Here is a 24,061-nt window from a genome sequence, read left to right on the forward strand (position 1 = left end):
CTGAAGTGGTACAGTCCATATAAAGCGTGATCACTTGATTCAGCTGGACGCGTCAGTTGGCCCGCGGCGTTTTTGACATTGGGCCTTAAATGCTGTTACTCCGGGCGCAAAAAACAACAGCACTAAAACCAGTGCTTGGGGAAATTTCGCTTCCCCCACCCACCCACACTCCCAATAAAGATGTCAAAGTTCTGAAGGCTTCGACTTGCAACATAATGGTCCTCAGCCAGCTGATTGTGCCCACCCCAGGTGGGGGGCGGGGGGGGGCGGGAATTGCTCGGGGCCCCATATACCTAAGGACCTCCCATCATACTATGACTGTTGTTGCCCACCCACTGACAATATGTTGGGGAGGGTATTATTCAGGAGGTACTGGGCTATTTTTCTGCGGCCCTGTGCTGTGCTTTTCTCCACCACCCCAAGAATCCTGCCTGTCTGAGTTTTGCATGTTTCGAAGTTCTACCTCGGCTTGGGGATGCTCTAAGCGAGTCTCTTCTTTCTCCTTCCCCCAGTGTAGGTTTTCTGCGCCTGGTCAGCCTTCAGCCTGCTCCTTCTGAAGCTGAAGGACTTCCACTAGCTGCAGAATCGGGCCCCTTTCTGAAAGAGCCCTTCTGACGGAAGAGAAACTGCAGGCTCCACATCCACTTGTGGGGGCGGGGGCGGCCGCCGGCGCTAAGAAAGGAACTTTGGCAAATATGCAGTGGGACAGAAAACTCTTGGGGTGGGGATGCGATGAGAGGCAGATCGCATTTACAGCGCCTGCGCTCCACCCTAATAGCCCTTTAGTTATGGGGAGAATAGGGGCAGACAGAGCTATCAGCTTGACGGACAACGATATGGAGAGTGGGAATGAACTTTCAGTTGCGATCTTGCCCGCACTTTCCTGAGACGGGATTTACTTCCGACTAAACCTGCCGACGATTGCGCGGCACAGTTGCCCGCAATCCTATGCACAGATACCCACCAGTAAATTCCATGGATGGCAGTGTGACTTACATTCGAGAAAACAAACATAGGTTTGCGATGCCAACCTGTAGGCATTTTCTTCGGAGTAAACCCCACTGTGCTCAGCAAGACTGACTTCCTAGTCAATATGGGTAGGATGGGGTGCAACCCAATAGATTTGAGGGGAAAACCCATTGAAGTCAGTGAGACCTACTTTCCAGTACATATGCATATAGGCGTGGGCAATAATGCCAGCAGCGGCGAGACCAGCTACGGGACTACTTTTAGCCTCAGGGACAGTATGGTGTAAGGTTAGCACCTTTCCCCACTGTGGCTAGTTTTGCTTGGGAAGAATCCAGGGTGTTATTGAAACGGGCTAAGCGGAGAGCTGGTGTCCTTTCCGGATCCGTAATCAGAGAAATATAGCAAAGGGCTTTGGACACTGAAAGTACCGAAGAAATGAACAAATAAATGAGCGATCCATTGTAGCGTGGTTGGATCATGGGCAATTAGCTGGGATGTCCTCGGTTCCAGTCTCACCTCAGACATGAACTCACCAGATGCCACTTGTGATGGGCTCAGCCTCTCCCCACCGTCTGTGGGCATTATCAACCTACCTTCCAGGGGTGTCCTAAAGGTTGCTAAGGAAATGTATGTGAAGCGCTGAGGAGGTGGTTCGAATTAGGAATGCCGAGCTTCTCTTGGGCTACGCGGGTCTCGAACCCTTGGCGCTCGACCTCCTGCCGTTTGTTACAGCAGCTGCCAGCGAAAGTTGCGAGCGGGGGAGTAGCAGCGAGCCAGCCAGCCAGCCAGCCAGGGCCGCGTTGGAAAGTGTTAATCAGGAGGGGGGAAAGCGCGCGATGAGCGCAGCTATTCACTCGAACGTCACTCCGGTACAGGGGGTTAGTGAAGTGACTATGGCGCCTGGGGACTGGAGGCACTCACTAGTCGGACTGACTCCAGTAGTCAGGTATTATATACACTGAGCAATGTCTCCATTAGTGCGCCGCTATAGCTGCTGCTGCTGCCGCCGCTGCTCTCTGCAAAGCGAGCCACTGCGATCGAGGCGAAAAGAGGCGGCCACCCCTTGCCATGGGAAAGCTCTTGCTGGGAGATCCTAGGCGCAGCCCGGCGTGATTGCAGGTAAAAGGAACCCTCTTGCTTGCTGCCTACTTCTTCCAGGCTGCCTTGCTTCCGCCACCCCCATAGCCTGCCTTTCCCTGCAAGCCGGCTGGAAACCGAGGGCTGGAGGGGAGAGAAACTACCTGTGATCAATCATGCAGCTTTGGCAGTGTTTACCTAGGTCGGAGCGGCTGCAAAAGAGAGCCGGCAGCCACACATGTTTTCGCTGGCGATGGGCAGGCAGTGTTGTGGGGCAGGGAGTGGAACCTTGGGGTAGGCTTTGGGCAGTGGGAGATTGGGTTTGCTTCTGGCTGTGTTAAGAAAGTTTGGTGAACATAGAAAATGCGGTCCAGGCTGGGCTCAGAGAACGGTGTTGTCAAGTGGTAGTGCTGGTGGTGAGACTTATAAAGAAAGGATTGGTGCAAGGTTCGTTTGCAGGGGGGGCTAATGGAGGGGGCGGCTTTCCACCGATGTGCTGGAAGCTCAGAGCTGAATTTTCAAAAGTGAGAGACTCAGGTAGGGACTCGCTTGTGACAGCAGTGGCACTCTGTACATGCTCAAAGGGGCTTTCCCCCTTTGCTTCGCATCGTTTGGAATGCTTCTAGATGGGCCCTGGTCGAAATTAAGCCCTGTCGAAATGTGCATTGTCAAGAAGTCCACCCGGGCTAGTTTCTCTCCAACTTCTTTCATTTTTGCATGTCGAGAAAGGAAACTTTGGGATAATTCGTATGTGGTGGGGGAGGAATCATGGAAAAACTAGAGCCCATTGACTTTGTTCACATGAAGAAATTATCCTAGAGAACCCCTCAGTTGTTATGCATGCCATAAGGATAAAAATGACCCCTCAACATTGGGAGTGGTTTGTAGGAACATCCGCACAGATATATTCGCTGAGATAAAGTAGGGGGGTGGGGAGAAAGCTAGTCGTTCTGACCAGGCGTAGGTTTGAAATCTGCCTACGCAAGTTGGACAGGCTACGTTAAAGTCCAGCGTCCCGTCTCGGATGGTCACCAGCAAAGAGATCTCGCCAATTTCTCGCTTACAGACTTCAATCAGTTTTTGAGCAAGTCGGACTCGAAGTTCAATTAGTTGGGGGAGATGAAGGCTGCACTCCTATGCACATTTACCTGGGGCGTAAGCCACATTGAACTTAGTGGGGCTTACTCCCGAGTAAGCATGCATAGGCGTGCGAGCGCGGCTAGTTAAGGTTTCCTTTCAAGGTCGCGGGCTCATAATCAGTTAACGCCTTATCAGCCAGAGCTTCACAGATGTTTACGCAAAAGCCATTCCCACTGATGCAGTTGGAAGTCACCCCAAGTAAATCGGCTTACCACGGTAGCTTCCTGCACATGATCTAGACGGTCAAAAAGTGGGGAAAGGGTGGATCCCCATGATTAATGAGAATTCTAATCCAAATGTATTCCTGCAAATTCGGAACCCGGGTGATACAGTTCCATCTGAGCAATTAATGCGGAGTAACTTAACGTTTATGAATGTGTGTGTACCTGGCGCAAAACTAGAGGCGATGGTTTCTCTTACTGCTTCAAGCTTGCCAGAATCTCCCTGGCGATGTCCGAACTGGCCAACCTGCTCCAACACCCGTCTCTTTCTTTCATATTGGGGGCCGGGGGGGGGCTGAAGTCGACCCGTTGAGACTTTGCCTTCAGTTTCATAGAGGGGGATGAAGCTCTACAGATTTGTAAACCTTGAAGACGACCGCTCTTATTCTGGCTCTACTTCCCTCCCCCCCCCCCCCCCCACACACACAATCAATCACACCAGTGTATTCGGGACATACAGTGCTTCCTGCGCCTCAGGTTGGTCTTGGTGGACTCTGTTTGCTTTCAGCTTTGCAAAGAGAATGACTGCGCTCTGTTTGGCCCCGGGGCCTGTTCGCTCTCTCCGTGTAAGATTCGGTTCGTTGCAGGACGGACGCACCACCAGACGAGGCAAGTGCTTCAGCAAGACGAGGATCTCAACGTGGGGTCAAGGGACACTCTAGGCTCTTTCTTAGACGACCCTCGCGGCGTGTGAGGCACTGGGGCTGACCAACCCTGGAAGTTGGGGGGTAGGAGATTTAACTCATCGGCGAAGGAGTTCTCTCTTCGGAAAGTGGCGCGTGTGAAACAAAGGCTCCGGCCCCCTTAAGAAACAAACGCCACCTTCCCAAAGAGGCGCGTTAGGCTGCAGAGAGACGCGGCGATTATAGTATATTGTAGGGACTCGCAGGAAACGATGCATTTTGCTCCTGTGCAACTTTATTTAGAAACAAGTAAGTTCCACTTATATAGGACATGCTTAGAAGGGAGCCCCATTGAGCTCCGTGGGACTGACTTCCAAGTAAACGTATCTGGGTTTGTTTTGCCGTCGTATTCAAGGGGCTCTGGTGGTCCTGTCAAGAGACGGGTTTACAACGTTTCGAAAGATGCTCTTCTACAAACGGTAACACAGTTCTCTACCTCAGTCAACTAATTGCAGCGTTTATCGCTGAGCTGCTCTAGAGATCAAGGCAGCGCGCGCGCCCCCCCCCCCACCAGCCCCTGGTGAATGACGCGCCTGCGTGTTGCAGTAAACAAACCCCAGTGCACCGGCGACATACAGGCTGGGTAATTCTCAGATTCTCTCCTGTCTTCTGAGACAGGGATTAAAGCTGCGTGCCTAAGGTACGTATACCTGGAAGTCAGTTCTATGGCAATCAATTGGGCTTACTCCTTGCGTAAGCATGGCAAGGATGACGCCTTTGGTGTCTCGGTCTCCCATAATTATTCTACGTTACAGTTTGGTTGGCAATCCAACTAAAGTGTGTCTGCAAACCCCAGATCATTCACTACAAGGAAACCAAGAGAAACAGTTTTTGTTTCTGCAAGAGGTTTCCCAGTTGGCTGGTTCCTTCCTTCTGCCGAGCTACACGAAGGGAGAGCCCTCAGCAAGGACGAAAAGAATCAATTTCACAGCCTGTTCAGGAAGCAACGAGAAAGGATGACTTTCTTCCCCTCCCTCCTCCACCTCCACCCACATTCACTAACAGTAAGTCTTTTGCGATCCCCGAAGCACTTGACGTGAGTCCGCTGAACCCGATTTGGCTATCACTCAGAACCAGTAAAGCCTCTTCAAGTGGTCTCCAAATCGGAGATGTCCGTATTCCGATATATTATCCTGAGCGCCTTAGGTGGAAGAGCGCCCCACGGAACTCTATGCGACTTAAACCCATGTAAGATCGCGCATGTGCCAATCGACTTCGTTCCGGTATCTGGATCCAGTTGCTCTCGGAAGCCATTTGAAGGAGTTTATAAAGAGGATCAATTTGTACGCCCTGCCCTGCCGAAGCTAATACTTATTTCCTAAATTTTACCACCCGCCCACCTCCCACCACCCTCTCTCACACACCCTAGAGGACAAAAACTGCGGTTCTGTGCGCACTAGAGTAAATTCCGTGCATTTTGTCACCACCTATGGTCTAAACAAATAAGCGTACCACTGAAAAAAAGGCCAAACCTCACTTTAAACAGGAGATCCGTGGCTGGATCTCCAGACATTTACTTTCACTGAAAAACAGCCGCGAGAGGTGTAAATACAGCATCGGAGAAGCGGTTATCAGCCCCTTTCCCCAGACTGCCGTCTGCCCTTGTCCCTTTGGATAGAGGGAGACTCACTTTTGAGAAAAACATGCATAGGGGGATCGGGCTGTTTCTTGGAAGTCAGCTCCATTGTTTCCATTGGAACTTTTTTTCGCGTAACACCTATTCAGACATTATGTTGTACCTGCCTTCAGGTGTCTGTGCGCATCTACATATTTGTGTGTGAACGGCTGTACCCGTGTTCATTTTAAAAGTGAACCTGACTACAGGCATCCTGAAATGCAGGCTACAGCTTGGAATTGTGCTGCTGTACCTGTGTGCATCATAACGTGGGAATAAACTGCAACGTATTCTGTAGGTAATGCACAGGTTGTATCTACGTTTTTGTCCATAATGTGTGGATAGGGCTATAGTGTGGACGGATTGGGGGTGCTAGCTGTGATACCCCCAGTCCACTGCTGAAAGTGCCAAGCGGCTGGCATCCTCCTTACGGTGAAGGCATTTTCTTAAAAGTAAGCCTCGCTCCTTTCTTGGAAGTAAGCGGTCGTAGGATCGGAAGCCCTACTCTCCTGGAGATGTTGCTGGGCTCCTTTGCCGCCTTTAACTCAATCCTCCTAGAGCCAAGTCTTTGCCTCGGTAAATTATAGCAATTACGCGGCAGATATGATTATATTAGGTGTACTGCGGTCTCCCGATAGTCATCCATCACCCTCAATCGAGCTGTCAGAGCGGGCAGAGTCGTCCCTGGGAGGCACCAAGTCTTCCAGCTGGGGAGAAGAAGGGAACATCATCATTAATTAGAGTGTGACCCTGGGGCTATTCACATGTCTGAACCCAGGCAGCTCTCCGAGCAAGTCTGCACTTCTTTCCTCGCCTCACTCAGCCCCAGCTGCCCTCCCTTTTTCACAGAGAGAGAGAGAGAGAGAGAGAGCACAGCTCAAAGACTCCCTAGAGCCGATCTGGCTAACTTGCCCGCTGCACATTTTCCTGGCCAGCGCACTTTGATTTGAAAAAACTGAGATCTCACCCACTCCTGGAGGGAAATCATATGCAGTGGACTTTGAAAGAGAGGACTGGATGCTGATTCTCAGTAGTAGTAATCGCCATCACTTGTATACCCCAAGCACACCTAATAGGGCCGAGTAGCGGGCTTACTATCCAGGCATCTCTTGGAAAATATTTGGGATCATTAATATATAATAATTACACACACACACACACACACACACACACACACACACACACACACACACTTCAGGGTTAACAAGCAACCCATTGAAACAGCATCCTTTCGAGTGATAAGTTTACTGAAGGTATTATTTTGTGTTCAGCGTTAAGTAACATTTAAGTAATAAAGTATTAACTAAAGGACTACCTTAGGATTAATAAAGATGCTGGAAGTAAATCCCCTTGAATCACTGGGACTTACTTCAAAATAAATGTTGTCAATTGAATTTGTATCCTGGCCTACCCTGGGCAGGGCGGGTGGGGTGGGGGGGAGCAGCGGGGAATAAGGTTACTTAGACAAGTAACCCAGCCAGGCTACCACGTGTTTGCCCAACGTCCTACACCGCTTATCTTCTACGCTTAGGTTAGGGATCTGGCGGGTCTTCAAGCAAGGGACTTCAGTAAATAGGAGGATGCTCCCTAGAAGTCCACTCAACAGTTTATTTGCCTCTTGAACAATACTTGAATACTTCCCTGCCTTCATCTTGTTCATTCTCTAACAACGTTGTGGGCCAGGACTCACATCTAATTTTAATAAAGATGAACTCCCACATTCCAGTCTGAAACCACAATGTTATTTGGGAAGTAAATTCTGTTGGCAGTTTAGCTCATCCCAACGAATGCTGAATACCTAACCATGCTTACTTGGAAGTAAGGCCACTGAAACCTGTTTAAGGATTCAGGTGCTTAGGACCGCAGCCTGAGAGCGAAAGACCCCCGACTTGCTCAGGCTTTCAGAGACGAGCCTTTGAATCCATGTCTCCCGGATGCTAGCCAAGTCTTCCGCACTGGGGAAATTCCAGCTCCATTAACATTAATGGGCGTTTTGCTAGCAACATCAATGAAACGTGGATTGCTCCTCCAGCGATAGTGCCGGGGACCTGGGCTAATGATCTAAGAGAAGTCAAATGAAAAGGGCCTCTGCCGAAACGTCGCCACCATTAAACATTTAAACATACCTAGTAGCAAGACCAAATAAAAGGATCTACCCCAAGGAACTTCTGCACAATGTTTAGGCCTGGAGTTGGACGGGCCAATTGCTTTCTTATGTGAGGTTCTATCGGAGATACATACAGGGTAAGAAAGAAGGCATACTCAGATCCTACAGAGTATCCAGCTCTTTCGCCAGTCTCACACTCTCAGAATGGCAGAAGGTTGGGCTTCCTCTCCCATTCTTCATGCTTAAGGGGTATGTAGGTATAAATGGGTGAGGGGCATTCCAGACCGACAAATATCCAGTTTTTAAGAGAATTATCTTGTGATGTGGCTTGGGCAAAAGACCAGAGATGATGTAGGGGTACAAAAGAGGAAGGACTGAGCCAGGTCCATCTCTGGATAAACATCACGCTGAGTTTTGCCTAAAGAGAGCGTAATACTGCCTGCCTCCTATATATTATAATGCCAGTTATCTTTTTTTTCCCCTCCTGCTTCTGGCCTCGTACAGTGGGATTTTGGGGAGCCATCTTGATATGGGAGAGGGCAGGTGCTGATTAAACTGAATCAGTGTATGGCAGTCCCAAAAGGTGAACTGGTGGATGAATGCAAGAACAAGTTATGTATGAAACAAAGATCAAGGGTTGAAAATGAAGGGAGATAGAGTTGATATATTGACTTACAGTAAAATATTTGAGGTGTGTGTGTATTTGTGGAAGAGAAGAGAAGAGAAGAGAAGAGAAGAGAAGAGAAGAAGCTTGAGTTGATAACGATAATGTGGGCAGCTGTTAACGATACTGATTTCAGAAAACAACTACAAACTGGACCAAATTATCCTGGTGTAAGAAAATGAAGGCTCCCCAGTTACACAAAGTACTTCATCCAGCAAGTGTAAACAGCATTCCGCCTGTTAAAGAGTTCTGTGTGAACGAGAAAGCTTTCATATAACTACAGGCATCGCAAAAGTAAAACCCTTAAGAGAGAGCTTAAGCGACGGTGAAAAGGCTGAGCTTTGACCAAGGAAGTCTTCTGCCCACCTCTCTTCTGCCACGAGCTTACCTAGGGGCCTTCGGCAAGTCACTCCGTCTCAGCTCTCCATCCGCAATACAGGAATAAGACTGACCTACCTTACAGGGTTGACGTGGAGAGCTTAAACACACTATGCGCTGTATCAATGCTCGATACTGAATATTGATCAAAGTTGTCAGTTTGCAGATTTGACCTGAGGATTCTTCCCCCCACCCCATCCTCAGGCAATAAGAAAAAGTCTTTTCAAAAGTGTGTCGCCCTTGCTTTCACATATCCAAGAAGTTAAAACGACCCCCCTGCAAGTTTAAAAGTTGCCTTTTCTAACAACCCCCACCCACCTAAACTTCTAACACGATCAAACACTGTTCAGTATCAGTACTGTGCCGTATAACTTCTTTACAGACGTTTTGGTGATGGGAATGTGGGGTCACAGCTCTGGAGCAAAGAAAGCAGGGCTGGGGGGCAGGAAGGGTCGCCTTTCCACGTGCGTTATTGTCAGGCAGGAGCTCATTTCAACTGTTGATTTAAAAGCCCTGCTGGCGCGTGTCCCCTTCATCGGTCTCGTTTGTAAGTGGGACTGATGGTGGGGGGAGGGGGAGAAGCAGCAGGCAGCTGCTCATTAATTAATTTCTAATTAAAAGTGCTTACCATCCTTCAGTGATTCTGTGCCTATGTATAGAGTGCAACACTGGTTCCTCAGCTCCAAACTACTGGTATCCGAGTTGCAATCCTGAGCCACTCGAATCTACGGAAGCTTTGCCACTGGCGTGTGTGTGTTTGTGTTATCATCATTCTCTAAAAGCATGATCTGCGTGTTATACAAGAGCAGGCGAACTTTTGTATGCTCCGCTTTTGTTAGCATCGTCTAAACCCAGATTGAGGTCTACCCCAAATGTGTGTGTGCACACACACGAGCATCAAGCACTTTCTGAAGGGTTTTTCCTGACGCCAGATGTTATTTGACTTGACGTGTGTTTGAGCTATGGCTGGTTTCTATTCCCACCCTTCTCTCCCCGCCCCCCCACCGCCGGCAAAACATCCCCCCCCATGAAATCTCAGAGCAGCCATGACTTCTACGTTGTACGGGTGGGGAAAACGCCAACACTCCTTAGCCTTATGTTTTTAAAATCGTGAGGCGGTGTGCGGGGTGGGGAGGGACACCCCCATCCCTTTAAAAAAAAGTCCCAAGTTCAGGTAGAATGATTCAAAGTGGTTTTGTGCTTGGTTCTCTAAGCCCCCAGGAAACTCGAGTTACCCACCAATCGGGACAATACGGCAGATCAAGGCTGCCGCCGGAGCTCGCGGATCTGACGCTTCTGCGCTTGTTCTTGGAGCCCTGGGAGTCCCCGTTGCCATGTCCTACCCCCAGTTTGGATATCCCTACTCTTCAGCACCCCAGGTAAGATCTGCCGCCCACCCACCCCTCATCCCGCCCTCTCTTTTCCGCGCCGTTCTGGTCTCGGGAGGATTGATGGCAATCTTGCGCCAGAAAAGCCTCTTCTCGTGAAAAAGGTGTATTTGGGATATATTGGGGTCCAGGGGAGGAAGGGAAGAAATCCCTAGGAGAGCGGCGAGTTTCCCTACTTAGACTACAGTTCTTAAGTCCCATAGAAATCAAAAGCACTTACTTTCAAGTCATCATGGTTTTTACCCGGCTCTTAAAGGAAGATGTTCATGCTGGTACCTTTTTATTAGTTAACTGAACTGAAATCAAGGGAGATCGTGGGCAGTGCCCATCCTTAAAAGATCAGGGGCTAAGTAGTCAGATCTTGCTTACAAGAAGTGGGTGGTGGGTGGAGGCGGGAGGAGGGAAGGAAACGTCACATTGGCCAGCTGCACTACTCTGGAGTAAGCAAGCGGAGAGATGGTGGGTTGGGGGGGGGGCGTTGATTGATGGCGGTATTTCTTTTTCAGCCTCCTGATCAACCTGGTTTGGGGGCTGTTGGGAGTCGGGACCCATGGCATTAAGTGAGGATCACATCAGCTGAAGTTCGAGGACCTCGACTCAGCTGTCTTTCGGATCTTTCGGTTAAGCTCTGCCTTGTTAAAGGAGCAGGACAGAACCCCCATTAGCTCCAAGCTGCAGTTATAACTAATACTACATTGTGCTCCGGAGGACTTGATTGTGGGCTGCTGGTTTGTTGTTGTTGTTCGCCAATAGACAGCTTTCTGCTAGGCGTGGGGTGGGGTCTCAAAAAAAGATGTTGAGGACGCAAAACTTAAAAGGTGCGGACCTTCCTTGGAAGTAAATTCCATTCATATCTACCGGAGTTTTACTTTGAAGGAAATGTGTTCTAGGATTGAGGCGAAGGTGTGTGTTAATGTTCATCTAAACGTCTGGCACCCGAAAAGAATCGTAATGAACACTGAAAAGTTTTCTCTCTCTTACATTGACAATGGGTAACCAGTGCCGCAATTAAGTCTCCCCCGCTCCACCAATACTCCTTAAATGAACGGAACCCTAAATAAGTTTGTTTACTACTCTATCCACAAAGCAGTTAAGCAACAGGACATGTAACGCAACCTCTAAGGTGCTTATTTAAAGTCACTGAACCGGGCTTAGTTATCCTTTAACTGCCACTTCCTACCACTATTATGGAAGTTAAAGTTGGATTTTCCTAACTCATGCATTCCATTTTAGAGTTGAGGTGAGGCTTCTAAGCCGATTTAGTGGCTGGCTGGTGACAGACGATCATTTCATCACACATCCCGGTTCACCTAATGTATGATAATATTCTTACTACTCCTTGGCCAAGTGACACCTGGCCGTCTGTATGGTGAGGATGGAAACAACTTGGAGTCGCTGTTCCGGATTAATATGGATGTAGTAGAGGCGGGCAACCAAACCCATTAAGATAAATAAAAACTTTTACCCCAGGAGTCAATAACCTGTATGAGGTCTCATAGATCTGGGACCAAAAGTTGCCTTCGCTCTATCTAGGGTCTATAGGCCTGAGGGCTGCAAAGGACCACCCCCGATCCTTGCTTCATTGCCCTGTCCTTTCTCCTAGTTCCTGATGACCACCAACTCCTTGACCACTTGCTGCGAGACCAGCGGCAGGACTCTCACGGACTCGGGGGCAGCAGCCTCAGCTCAGACCCCGGTCTATTGCCCCGTGTACGAGAGCAGGTTGCTGGCCACGGCCAGGCACGAGCTCAACTCGGCAGCGGCCCTGGGCGTCTATGGGAATCCCTACACAAACACCCAAGGCTACGGGAACTACGTCACCTACGGGACGGAAGCGTCGGCTTTCTACTCTTTGGTAAGTCTTCTGGGCAGCGGGTGTCGAACTTGACCCCAAGATCCTCAGGGCAGTTGCTTGACAAGAAAGAAATCCCGCCGATTGAGACCAAAGGAATCCAAGGGACCAAGCGGAGAATCTCAACCAGCCCCAGACTTGCTGTGCCTGAGGCTCCGCCCCTATCTCAAGTTGCAGGCCTCGCCTATGCACACATACCTGAGAGTAAAGGCTCCATTGAATACACATAGGGAGGGACTGACCTCTCTCAGTCACCATGTGTAGGACTGCGCTGTAAGGCAGTTTTTCCCAGGGATTCTCAACGTTGGGTCTCCAGATGTTATTGGACTTCAATTCCCATAATCCGAAGGCCACTGGAGCTGGGGATTATGGGAGTTGAAGTCCAATAACTTCTGGGGACCCAACTTTGAGAATCCCTGGTTTAAATCAAGCGTAGATTTACTCGGAAGGAGCATTGTATTCACTGAGATTTACTCTCTGAGAGGCAATGTGTGCACAGACAGGACTGCAGGCAAAATGAAGCTGTATACGATGAGAAAATTCATAGATATTTCGAAGTAAGTAAGTGACTGAAAGATCATACATAGTGTTGTCAGACACTGAAACCGAACCCACTGAAGTGAGTCTGCAGTCCCTAATGCCACACCACACGTGAGGCTTGCTTACAATCTAAAATAACACGCTTCGTAAAATATTCGTGCTACCATTAGATATCAACAGCGTGGACCCGGACTTGGCTCAAAAGGAAGCTAAGGCTGTGTAATCCTGTACACAGTTACCTCCTGGAATCAGTGGGATTCACTTCTAAATAAACATGCATACCCTTGCGCTGTAAATCTGTACTTCATATTACAGACTGTGCTGTAAATCTTTGTATTCTTTGCGTACATCCATGCACATTAAGTTTAGTAGCCTCACGGATCTGCCTGTGAACTAGCTGGATGCCTCCTTGTTCCATCCATTGATATCATTCGAGGGGTTGTTTTTTTTTGTTTAATGTGCATATTGATTTGCAAGGTCGGTGATATTCCTGATTCTTTCTCAGGAGGCAAAATCCTTTTTCTTCCAGTTCCTTCCCCCGTCCCTACTGAAGGGCAGGCCAATCCTAACCCCCTCCATTCCATCCCAACTGGAATTTGTTAATAACTGCAGCCCTGAGATTCTTTGCTGGGAGCAAATACGACCCTACTTCCTTTCAACTTTAATCAAAAGTTTGCCAGGTCTGTCTTTGCTGATTTCTGGAAATTTGCCCCTGGCTCCTCAACGGAATCAAGAGTATGACATAATTCTTCTAAGGGAGGATTAAGTGTTTGCGGAACATTGTTATTAAGACCTCGAACCTACACTATTAGGGAGTAAATCCTATTGAACCAAATGAGATTTATATAGGATCAGGATGTAAGGCTACAACGAAGCACACTTATGTGAAAATAAGATCCTATGCCAAGGATTGGGCTGATAAATACCCGTGGTTTGGTGTTGTTGTTTGGGGGTGGGTGGGCTAGGGCAAGCTTTCTAGAAAAATGTAAAAACAAAAGCAATTATTAAGCCAGGTAAGCACTTTCATGTTTATCTTCTTTTTATGGGGAAAAAGTGGTGCTTAACTCTTCCAAAGGGGACTTTAACAGCACAATCATATGCATGTTTACTCAGAAGTATGTCCCGCTGTGTTCAGTGGAGTTTATTCCCAGGTATGTGAGCATAGGACTGTACCACTGAAAGTGCTTAACTTCAATGGGATGGTGCCCATCGATATGTTTCTCTATGCATGTAATAGCAATGTGCCCGTGATTCGTGTACCCCCCTTGCCCATTCCTGGGCAGGGGTGGGTGAGAGAGCTTGATAAGCAGTCGTACTTGGTTTTTAATGTTCCAGAATAGCTTCGATTCAAAGGATGGAAGTGGATCTGCGCATGCGGGAATTACCCAGGCGGCTGCTTACTATCCCTACGATCACACGCTCAGTCAGTATCAATATGACAGGTAAGAAACAAACAGCAATTAATTGCAAGGCAGAACAAGGGCTGCGGAGGAGGAGGGCAGGAGAAGGTTGTGTTTGCTCTCCTTAATAGGGGGGTGTTTTAAAGATGGCTACATGATTGGTGTGTATTTGTGCATTTATAGTAGAGCCGCAGTAATCAATGTGAAACAAATGTGGGAAGGGATGGGAAAAAAGAAGCTGGGCTGGAGCATGGTCGGAGTCTTCTCTGTGATAAATGGAACGTTTGCAGGTCGCAGTGGGAAAGTTCCTACGTAGAAGAAGGCTACTCATGTAACACGGCAGGAAGAGGGAAACATTGCATATTACTCACAGGCCACAAACATGGGAAGAAGTTCCATAGATTTCATTCAAATGATGTCCAAGAACACATACTCATATAGGCTGCATATAGGTACCGCTGAAGCGCAGGCAGCGCTTGCTCCACAGGCATGTTCATCACCTGATGCTAATTGCAGCCTCAAGTGGAGGCTTGTGTGTCTACATCAGAGACCAGCCGCCGCAGACACAGGCTTTTCATATCATCCCACAAAAGACAACGCTTTTCAATGAAGCCTGTGAATCAAAGCAGCGGAATTGACCACCCAAGTGCTGGTGGTCAAGTAGAGGCCAAGGGGCTGTGCGCTGAGAAGTGTCTTCTGCAAGCCTCTCCTCCGCTTTGACTTAAAGGTGGCCTTAGGCAAGCCGCTGTCTCTCTTTCAGCCTTAGCTTCCCCTCCCACCCACCCCCGATTTGCAATATGGAATATTCCCCTCCCACACACTCCATTTGCAATTTGTGCACCGCCCAGAGCCTTTGGATAGGGCAGTATAAACATGAAATAAATAAATAAGAGCACATTAATGCAGGCCTACCTTGTGGGGATTTTGTGCTGCTGGCCGAGATGACGCACTCTTCCAACACCTGGAATGTACTACTATGTCATATTGTTAGGCTTTAGTATGACCTAATGATAAGGTATTATATACTGCCTGACTCCGAGGCTCTAGGAGGCGGTTCACAAAGCATGCAGTGTGTGAACTGGGCTTTGGGCTTCAATCCCTTAATTTCATTAGGATATTAAAGGGCCAAATGCAAGACAGCAGCCACAGGGAGCAAATTAATTCCCGCTGAAAGACGTTTAAAAACTCCCGCGGATTTTGATGAAGTTAAACCGCGCGCCTCCATAGTCTTTATCTCTATAAATGCCGACAACCCGTGTTTGTATCTAACCTGCTTGCAATGAACCCTTCTTTGGTTTTGTTCTCCACTGACCTCTTGTTTATAGAATTGGTTGCCTTCGCCTAACACTCCCCCCGCATGTGCACACACTCATTTCTGAGGAGTTCGGCAGCAAATGCACACTTTCTCTGGGCATTTCTTAAAAATTGGTCTGTTTCCCCAGTTCCTCCTCAGTAATAACCTCCTTCTCCCAAGCGTATTTCCGTGGAGATCATTCCTAAGAATGAGTGCCCTGATCCAATGCGGATCCAGTCGGTCTTTCCAGGGAGTAAGCCGATTGCAGTAGGGCCTACTCTCAAGGGCTCTCAAGGGCCTCTGGGCACTAGCAGCAGCATGTTCTCCTTGTGGAGGCGCCATCTCCACGAGCGTCTCAAGGAAGCGTGCTCCGGAGAATTTAAAGGTCGTTTTGCGCCCTAAATGGTTTCTGCGAGGCTGAGCTTTGGGAGAGGGGAGGTCCCAACCTGTGGTACTCCAAATGTTGCTGAACTACAACTCCCATCATCTCCAGCTACAATTTATTGGGGTTGGGGAACCCCTGCCATAGGCAAAAAAAGCCCACTTCTGTGTATGCACAAAGAGGATTGAGACAATATTGGGCTGGACCCCAAATGTGCAAGGTGAGAAGAAAGACACACCCTGATTCGTGGAGAACTTCATATATCAAGTCGAATAGGCTTTTTCTAGAGATTCAGGCCCCACCATCGTTTCCTTCAATGGTCCAAGTATTTGTTACTCATGAGCAGATGGCTATTTTTAAGTGGTAACAATTGGCAATGGGTCCCGCCGCATAGTCACCTGAGGGATCAATACTATTAATTTAGTCACAACTGTCTTTTCTGTTCCATAACGATTGACTTCCAAGAGCTGGTTCACACATGCAAGTCCTTCCATTTCTCACTTGGCCTGGCAGCAGAATGAATAGACTCTATTGAAAAGCATTGTGTCTGAGACTATGTGAGAGGCTATGAAAGAAGTACAATATCTGTAATTGACTCTTCATACACGCAAGTCATCAAGCGTTTAATATGCGTAGGTGAACCGGCCCTTGATAATTGGCAGCTGAATGTATGAACTGTCTCCATTGAACAGCATTGAGTATAGGGTGATACAGAAGTCCTCTCTGTGGCGTTAGACTCGTGACGGGCCATTCACACAACCAAGACATCGCTTGATGTTTCCTTCAGCTAGTTTGCATGTGAGAACCAAATAGTTCGCACATTCCAACACGTGATCCCTTGCCTCTTGTACAGAAGTGTATTTCCTAACGTGTTGCATGAATCGAGGTAATTTTTCTTTCTCCCTCGCTCCCCCTTTCTACATCATGTTAAACAATTATTTATATCTTTGGTATGGTTGTGTTTAAAAGAACACACGCCAAGAATCCCGCTTACACTCTTTCAACCTTTTAAGCCCACTGGGTGCTGATGACCTTTCCTTGGATGATGTACATTAAATATTCAGGTACAGCCCAATGTCTTCTGCATTGTTGGTTTTTTAAAAAAATCCTCCAGAAGGAAAGGCTAGGAGAGAGATTTACTAATAATAAAAGGAATATATTTTTATATATTAACGATTGCACCCTGAGGTTACTACGGCGCTTTCTATAGGAGAGGGGACGTGAGTAGATGTTTTGCTAGGATTTCCGTTTTGGATAACTTGAAAACAGCCTTCCAAAGGTCTTTTAAGAAGGCTGGGCTGGCTTTCTCTCCGTTCTCGCTCAGAAAGCAGTTGTACAATATAATTCAATTAACAGTGAACCCCACTGAAGTCACTGGGGCTTACTTCCGAGTATAAGCCGATAGGATAGGACAGCACGCTTCAAAACAGCCGGAGTTAGGCTGCAGGTACCTGAAAATAAATCCCATTTGAACTCAGTAGGGCTTACTTCGGAGTAGACATGCATAGAATTGAGCTGCAAGATCGTTTAAATTTAAGACGCTGTATACAGCCTATACAGACTATGTAACCACGAAGTATTATCTCAGTGGCAATCCATTGACCTTATTCTGAGTAAGTGAATTCATTTGTGGACTGAATCGCAAAGGCTTACTAGTAAATTGAGACTAAGTTCGAAGATTTAAGCCGATTTAGGTCCCATTGAATTCCTAGAATTTGGATTGAATGTCTAAGTGATTCATCTTGCTGGCAGTTTGCCTGAGAAATCCAACGTATTTAGCGATGTAGAGACAGAATAGCTGAAAGGAAAGCCTATGCAACTCCTTTACCACAGGACACGAGGTGAATCGGAGTCACAAAAAGTGGGAGGCGCTTTCCTTTTGGTTCAGTGGCGATGCATTTTCACCTTGGTGCGTTTCTGTTGACGCTGTCCTCTCCCCACCCCCACCCCCACTTCTTCCAACCTTAGATACGGTACCATGGACGGAGGGACACGGAGGAAGAACGCTACTAGAGAGACAACCAGCACGCTGAAGGCGTGGCTGCAGGAGCACCGCAAGAACCCCTACCCGACCAAGGGCGAGAAGATCATGCTGGCCATCATCACCAAGATGACCCTCACGCAGGTCTCCACCTGGTTCGCCAACGCCAGGAGGAGGCTCAAGAAGGAGAACAAGATGACCTGGCCTCCCCGGAATAAATGCTCTGATGAAAAGAGGCCCTATGAGGATGAAGACGAGGGAGAAATTCAAGGGGAGAGCCTGAAGAACGAGAAACTCGAGGGTATCTCCGGGACTTCCCAGTTTCAACCCTATATGTCCTAGTACCCGTGTACAGTGCCTCTATCCCAGGGCAGATTCTCTGAGTAGAAACGATTCAGTGGGGAAAGTGTTCGAAAGTACGAGGAAGACTAAGAATTTAAAAAGAAAAGAAAGAAAAACAGAAATAGGGATAAATCAAGGAGAAGCTCTATTAGACTGTTGCAGCAATTCGATGTGTACTTACCTAGGAGTAAGTCCCACAGAGCATGATGGGACTTACTCCTGAGTAAATATGTATAGGACTTGATTGTTAAAGACTTGCAGTTATGTTGTTGTGCAGGCCAAAGTCCTTTCCTGTAGCCTTGTTAAGCAACTATTGTTAATTTACAGTGGAATCCTTAAGCAGCAAAGGTGTGGCCAGAATAAGTTCTGTATATACCATGTACCAACTCTGGGACATGGTATATTCTCATGGGGACTAAGGAATTCATGGGGACAACTCTTGGGAACAAGGGAAGATGGCTGGCACACAGCCCTCATGTCAGATGTCTAAATCTAAAGATCTGTTTTCCTGCCACCCTGAGGCCTAGAAATCTTTTTAAAAATGATTTAAGTTCCTAAGCATTCATTGAAATGAATGAATACATATGGCTCATATCCCACCATACTAGCCAACAACATTTCAGGCTACATCTCTTTTCTGGTTTAAAATTCATCATTCGATGGCTCTGGCAAGTGACTGCCAGCCTCAGTTCCCTATTTGTAAAATGGGACTAGAAAATCACAAATCCCACAGAGACTGTGTGGTGGTGGTGGTGGTGGTGATAAATAGGGACAAATAGGCGGTGGTACGGGAAGATTGCTTTGCAGTGAGATCTGCTTCGGTGTGATCCATCCTTTTGTTTCCAGAGAGCCCCTCTAGGCAGCTCACAAGAGGTGCTTGCCGTCTCCTTCCTGCGGTGTGTTCCCAGCCTCTGGTATACAGCTAATGCTGCCTCTGCTCTTGCTAGTTTCCATGACAGGCCATGAACTTGCCAAAAGCCACCTAAGCCAGTGGCCCTGACATTTCTACACAGAAAGCACCCTCAGTTAATGATACACTTTCCCCATGCAGAGGCATGCTTAATGAAGCAACCCAGTCGGACTTTCCAACATGCTCCATGATTTTTCTCCCCCTCTTTCTATTCTCAGAGCCCTCAAGCAAGGAGGACAAAGAGCTGGGCCTGAGCGACCTGGACGACTATGACCCCTTGGAGTCGGAGAGCTCGGAGGGCGAGCTGAAAGCTCCAGCCTTCGGCCAAGTGGAGAGCGACGCGTGCGCCAACGAGCCCTGCAAGGAGCCCTCCTTGGGCGCCAGCAGCGCCACGCTGGAAGGCACCCTGGAGAGAGCCAAGAGCTGCCTCAAGGACCCGACGACGGGCCAGGAGGGCTGCGAGGCGGCGGAGCTTCTGAGCGCCAGGCAGAGGAGCTGCGAGGCCAAACCGTGTTATCAGCAGCAGCAGCTTCTGGAGGCCAGCAGCAAGCCGAGGATTTGGTCTCTGGCGCACACCGCCACCTCCCTCAATCAGGCGGAGTTCCCGTCGTGCATGCTGAAGCGCCAGCAGGGGGCGTCGAGCGCCTCTAGCGCCGTGGCCACGCCGGCCGTGAGCGTCATCGAACGGCACCAGAAGGATTCTCCCGTCACCAACCTCAGGAACTGGGTGGACGGCGTGTTTCACGACCCCCTCTTCAGACACAGTACTTTGAACCAGGCCTTGAGCAACACCACAGTGTCTTGGGCGACCACCAAAGGCTCCATCTTGGAGACGGGGGCCTTCGGGCGCTCGCTGGGGGGCGGCGCCGCGGTGCTCAAGGGGCAGCTGGCAGGCCTGGCCGGGCCCCAGGACTCCAGCAAAGACTTTCTGGCTTTCCCCAAAGCAGGCAGCAAAATGTTCTGCTCCTAACGACCAAACCCCGCCCGCCTCCCTGGGACAGGGTGGGAGGGGAAGGCAAGGCGGCGAGGGACTCGGACCAGAGCCACGCGGGGATGGAGGGGGGCGGGTGCAAAAGGACACGGAGAGAATCTAAATCTAAACAGACTCTTTTCAAAAGCAACGCAAAACATGGATTTTAAACGTTCCGTTTGGTAATTTTAAGGAGGGGCGGGGGAGACTTTCTTGTTTGGAAGAATCTCGCTTGGCTACGACCTTAAGGAATCAACGTCGTCTTCACGCTAATTTAAGTCCATAAGCACTTCCCACTAGTTCTAGAGGCGTCCTTCTGCGTTTACCTTGGCAAGCTTACAAGGCGCGAGGTTTGAATTCAGCTTCTCCGGGGAGGGAGAGGGAGTTGTTTGTCCTCTTCTTTTTCTTCTTCTTCTTTTTCTTCTTCTTAATTTGTGGCATGCCAATCTTAGTTACAAAAGGGGGAAAAAGACTTCCTCGGACTTCCCCCCCTCCCCTTCTCATTGTTAGTCTCTCACCCACAAAAACAGCACTTCTACCACCGAGTTGACACCATTGCGCGCACACACCCAACCACCCACAACATTCGAACTCGACAACTAAGTTATGTCTAAGAGGTATGTTCACTCCAAATAAATTGTCTGTCTCTCAGAGGTAGCCAATGAGTTGTGGTCTGTTTTGCACTGCCAGCAAAAGAAATGCCCCCAGTCATCTGCATGAAAAGGAGGGGATATCTGTGAGAAGTTCATAGCCAGAGGAATCTGCTGCAACCTAAGATGCTTGGAACTTTGCGCCTGAATCCCAAACATATGCGCAGACCAAAAATAATAATGGAAATAAGCTCCATTTTATTTATTTATTTATTTATTTATTTATTTATTTATTTAATGGATTTTTATACTGCCCCAAAACAAAGTCTCGAAATGAATGGGATTTCCTAGACAATATAGGTAGCTAAACTGCTACTTGACAGTAAATGCCTCTAAGTGGCATTTGCCACTAAATGCCACTAAGTGGCATTTGATTCCAAATACACTTTTGCAGTCCGACTGTAGAAATGATTGTAGTTGATTGTAGAGGGCACGCTTTTGGGGGAGTCTCACCGACCACAGTTGGACTTCCATCCAAGTAAAAATGCATAGGGGTTGGTCTGTAAAGGTCTAAGCCTGAACCAGTGGGACTAACGCAACCCACAATCATCATTGTCAGCGGAGGATTTGACACTGATTGCTGTCTGTGCCCTTACAGGATCTTAAGTTCCAAATATTTTGACTTCTCTTGGTCCAGGATAGACCCATCAGTAATCATAAACCGCTGAAATAAACGAAACGTCGTTCTGATCATTTCTGAGTATGCCTTTTAAAAAAATCATTGTTTAATTCTTTATTTTCAGTTTGAAATATGCGCCATTAAAAAAAAATAGATTAACAAACCATCCTCCTCCCCCCGGTAAATCTCGGGATCAATTCCAGGCTAATACCCCCTCCCTTGTATTTTGTTTTCTCTGTAGAAAAACTGCTGAGTTTGTGGAGTTTGACCAAGGACGTCGCTTCAGGAAATTGGGGGGCCAAAATAGGGTCATGGTATATGTCCAAAAAATCGGGCCAAAAAAGAGAATTTGTTCAGGTTACTTTTAAAATTGCGTATTGTGGCTGTAACAGTGTGTTATCAGCATAGATTAGACAGCTTTTAAGGAAGGACACACAGCAATATAATGGCAATCAGTCAACGTGTTAGAGAATGAGTTATTGGTGCTCTTAAGGAATCGTCACACGTGGTTTAAAACGCTGAAGCAGGGACTTCTGCCGTCCTGGCCTAAATGGTACCCTTGAGTTTGTTTCCTCCCCAGAAACAGAGGAAAAGCAATTGTTTTACCTTCATAGTTTTTACACTACCGTACAAACTGGATAGATGCATTTTAAGAGCAGCAATGATGGCCGCGATGCACAAGCCAGCTAAAAGAGATTGATTGAACTGTGACTTCAATGGGGTTTTCGGTTTGATCCGCGGTCCGACTGAGGATTCAGACTTTTGCAGACTTGCTTGGAAGTAAGTCTCCATAAAATCAGAGGGATTTGCTTCAGAGTGAGCATGCACAGCATAGAGTTACATGAGAAAATCTTGTATTTAAGACAACGGGGCTTTAGTAAGGTAGATAAAAGTGCTCCGGATTAAATGATCACTGAATCATCTTGTCCAGTTATTCAGTTAAAGGGCAGGGAAGAGAAATAGGCTGAACTAAATGAGAAGTGAGACTTGGGACATGGGAAAGCAGAGAAAGAAGGCTTTTAGTTTTTGGTTTGGATATGAAGTCATAGAAGTCCGGGTTCTGTAGTGTCTACAGAAGCTAATCTTTCTTCTTCTTCTTTTTTTAATGTGTGGGAAGCAATTGATTCTCATGGAACATTTGATGTTTAAACTACCGTTTTAACTCGCAGCTTCTCCGCTGGTGTGGAGAGAGAATCGTTGGATTCTCTATGAATATTTCAGCACTTCAGGACCGATGCTTTACCGTTTTGACATTAAACAGAAGCGCAGCCAAGAGAAAGAGAGAGCACTTTCTCTCCTCACCCCCCAACCCTGCATGATTCACAAGAAGACTCGGGCAATTTACCATTTAGTTAGAAGAAAATCGCGTCTTCGAGCTCTCCTCTCTCCTTGCAGTATGCAGGTAGAAGTGTAAACTTTTCTGCAGGACGAGGGGAGAATGAAATAGGGCGAGCAGCAGAACTGGCGCGAAAATCCAGATTTGGGGGAGGGGGTCCGTCCAAGACTCCAGAGGTGGGCGGGGGGGCTTTCCCCCCTCCCCCACACGTGGCTTGCCCCGCCATTTCTTTTTCGGAAATCTAATATGTGGGACACAGCTCACCCACCCCTAAATGCACACTTTGCCCCTTCTGTCCTCCCGCCTCATTTTCTTTCTGGTGCCCTCACTGAGGAGATCAAAGGAAGGGTGTGTGTGTGTGTGTGTTTTGAAGGAGAGAAGTCCTTTGCTTCTCCCACCCTCAAAGCAAAACATTTAAAAACCAATTACTGCAAACGTACCTCTCCACATAGGCTTCAGTGGACACAGAACTGAATATAAAGAATTAGAAACTAAGGACAAAAACTCCCAGAAGTTACCCATGTATGCCTAAATGATCGGATTTAACCAGGGATGTCACTCCAGGAGGGAGGGGGAGCGTCGCTTCCCCTCCCCCATCCCCTGCTTCAGACCACGTGTAATCAGAAGGAGCCTTTGAATATCTGGCCAGCTCGCTGAGATAAGCAAAATCAATCACAGCAAATACTCCGAAAATACGGTGCTGGCTGGCGGAGGTGTTGCAGTTTCGTCTTCAGTATAACTAAGGCAATGTCTTGTGCAGCCCGATCCTATTTTTATTTACTTTGAAATAAGTCTCCATGAGTTCAGTGGGATTTACTCCCAGGTAAATGGGCACAAAAAGACGACAGCAGCTTGAATCTTGCCGCGAGTGTTGTGTGCTGCTCACCCTCTTTACGAACCACAATCTCCCCTCACTATACCGTGAAATGACACCCCTGAAACTGAACTCCGGTGTGATTGTACGTTTGGATATACATCAATCTCCAGATTCAGTCCACTGTAAGAGAACTCCAGCGTTTTTGGCTTAAGCAGGTTATGGATCGGGTCTTCAGAGGCTCTGTCTTTGAAGGGCGGGAAAATATAGAGCGGGCGGGCCCCGAGAGCTTCTAGCAAGACCTGTTATATACTGCAACAGTGGAACCGAGCGATGCTCGGGCGAGGAACGCGGACGGTGGAAGGGAGGGAGCTGATGTTGCTATTGCTGCTGCTGCTGCCGCACAGCCCTTCCCTTCTCTCGTTCCAAGCGGCTGTAATTGGACTGCAACCCGCCCCCGCGCCGCCCCCTCCTTATATCCCCCCTGTCATTATATTGACTTTCGCTCTCTTGGATGATATTATCGAAATGAGAGAACCTCTTTGCTGATCGGGGCTGTCAAAAGGCTGAGACAGGAGGCCCCCGGTCTGGGGAAAGGAAAGGAAAGAGCGGGCGGGGGTGGGGGGACCCGTGGCATCAGCCAAGATAATTTGAAGTGAAATTTTCATTTTGACAGTAAAAAGAAAATAAAAAAATTCCCTCTTCAATTTCTAAAAGGCTTTGCACCCG

General features: G+C 48.0%; 1 protein-coding gene and 2 long non-coding RNA genes across 4 annotated transcripts in view; 1 reads left to right on the plus strand and 2 right to left on the minus strand.

Moving 5' to 3' along the window:
• The window catches only part of LOC128324721 (uncharacterized), a 59,671-nt gene extending 59,040 nt beyond the window's left edge, over positions 1–631 (minus strand). The window contains exon 1 of the long non-coding RNA XR_008307055.1: positions 464–631. This is a non-coding gene — a long non-coding RNA (uncharacterized LOC128324721). The remainder of the gene's footprint in view (positions 1–463) is intronic.
• A 1,216-nt stretch (positions 632–1,847) lies between these two features.
• On the plus strand, positions 1,848–20,570 carry IRX4 (iroquois homeobox 4). The gene is made up of 6 exons (XM_053251089.1): positions 1,848–2,088; positions 10,069–10,233; positions 11,846–12,097; positions 13,970–14,076; positions 17,679–17,992; positions 19,162–20,570. Exons 2-6 carry the CDS (start codon positions 10,189–10,191, stop codon positions 19,911–19,913), a joined length of 1,470 nt encoding a protein of 489 aa, XP_053107064.1. The 5' UTR covers positions 1,848–2,088; positions 10,069–10,188; the 3' UTR covers positions 19,914–20,570.
• Positions 4,308–15,329, minus strand: LOC128325373 (uncharacterized). 2 transcript variants are annotated; one of them, XR_008307407.1, is made up of 2 exons: positions 14,947–15,329; positions 4,308–6,412 (listed from the first exon to the last, which is right to left on the minus strand). It is a non-coding gene; the product is annotated as an uncharacterized LOC128325373 (long non-coding RNA). The 2 variants fall into 2 exon arrangements; XR_008307408.1 differs by lacking the exon at positions 14,947–15,329 and adding an exon at positions 10,463–10,676.
• Positions 20,571–24,061: the final 3,491 nt, after the last annotated feature.

This window comes from Hemicordylus capensis, chromosome 4 (assembly GCF_027244095.1).
Source record: "Hemicordylus capensis ecotype Gifberg chromosome 4, rHemCap1.1.pri, whole genome shotgun sequence".
In the NCBI taxonomy this organism is placed as follows: domain Eukaryota; kingdom Metazoa; phylum Chordata; class Lepidosauria; order Squamata; family Cordylidae; genus Hemicordylus; species Hemicordylus capensis.

Excerpts from the sequence above, each read along its gene's own strand:
- IRX4 (XM_053251089.1), top strand. The coding sequence starts at position 10,189 with ATGTCCTACCCCCAGTTTGGATATCCCTACTCTTCAGCACCCCAG. Across the intron at positions 10,234-11,845 it reads CCTACTCTTCAGCACCCCAG|TTCCTGATGACCACCAACTC; the intron begins GTAAGATCTGCC and ends CCTTTCTCCTAG. Across the intron at positions 14,077-17,678 it reads AGTCAGTATCAATATGACAG|ATACGGTACCATGGACGGAG; the intron begins GTAAGAAACAAA and ends TTCCAACCTTAG.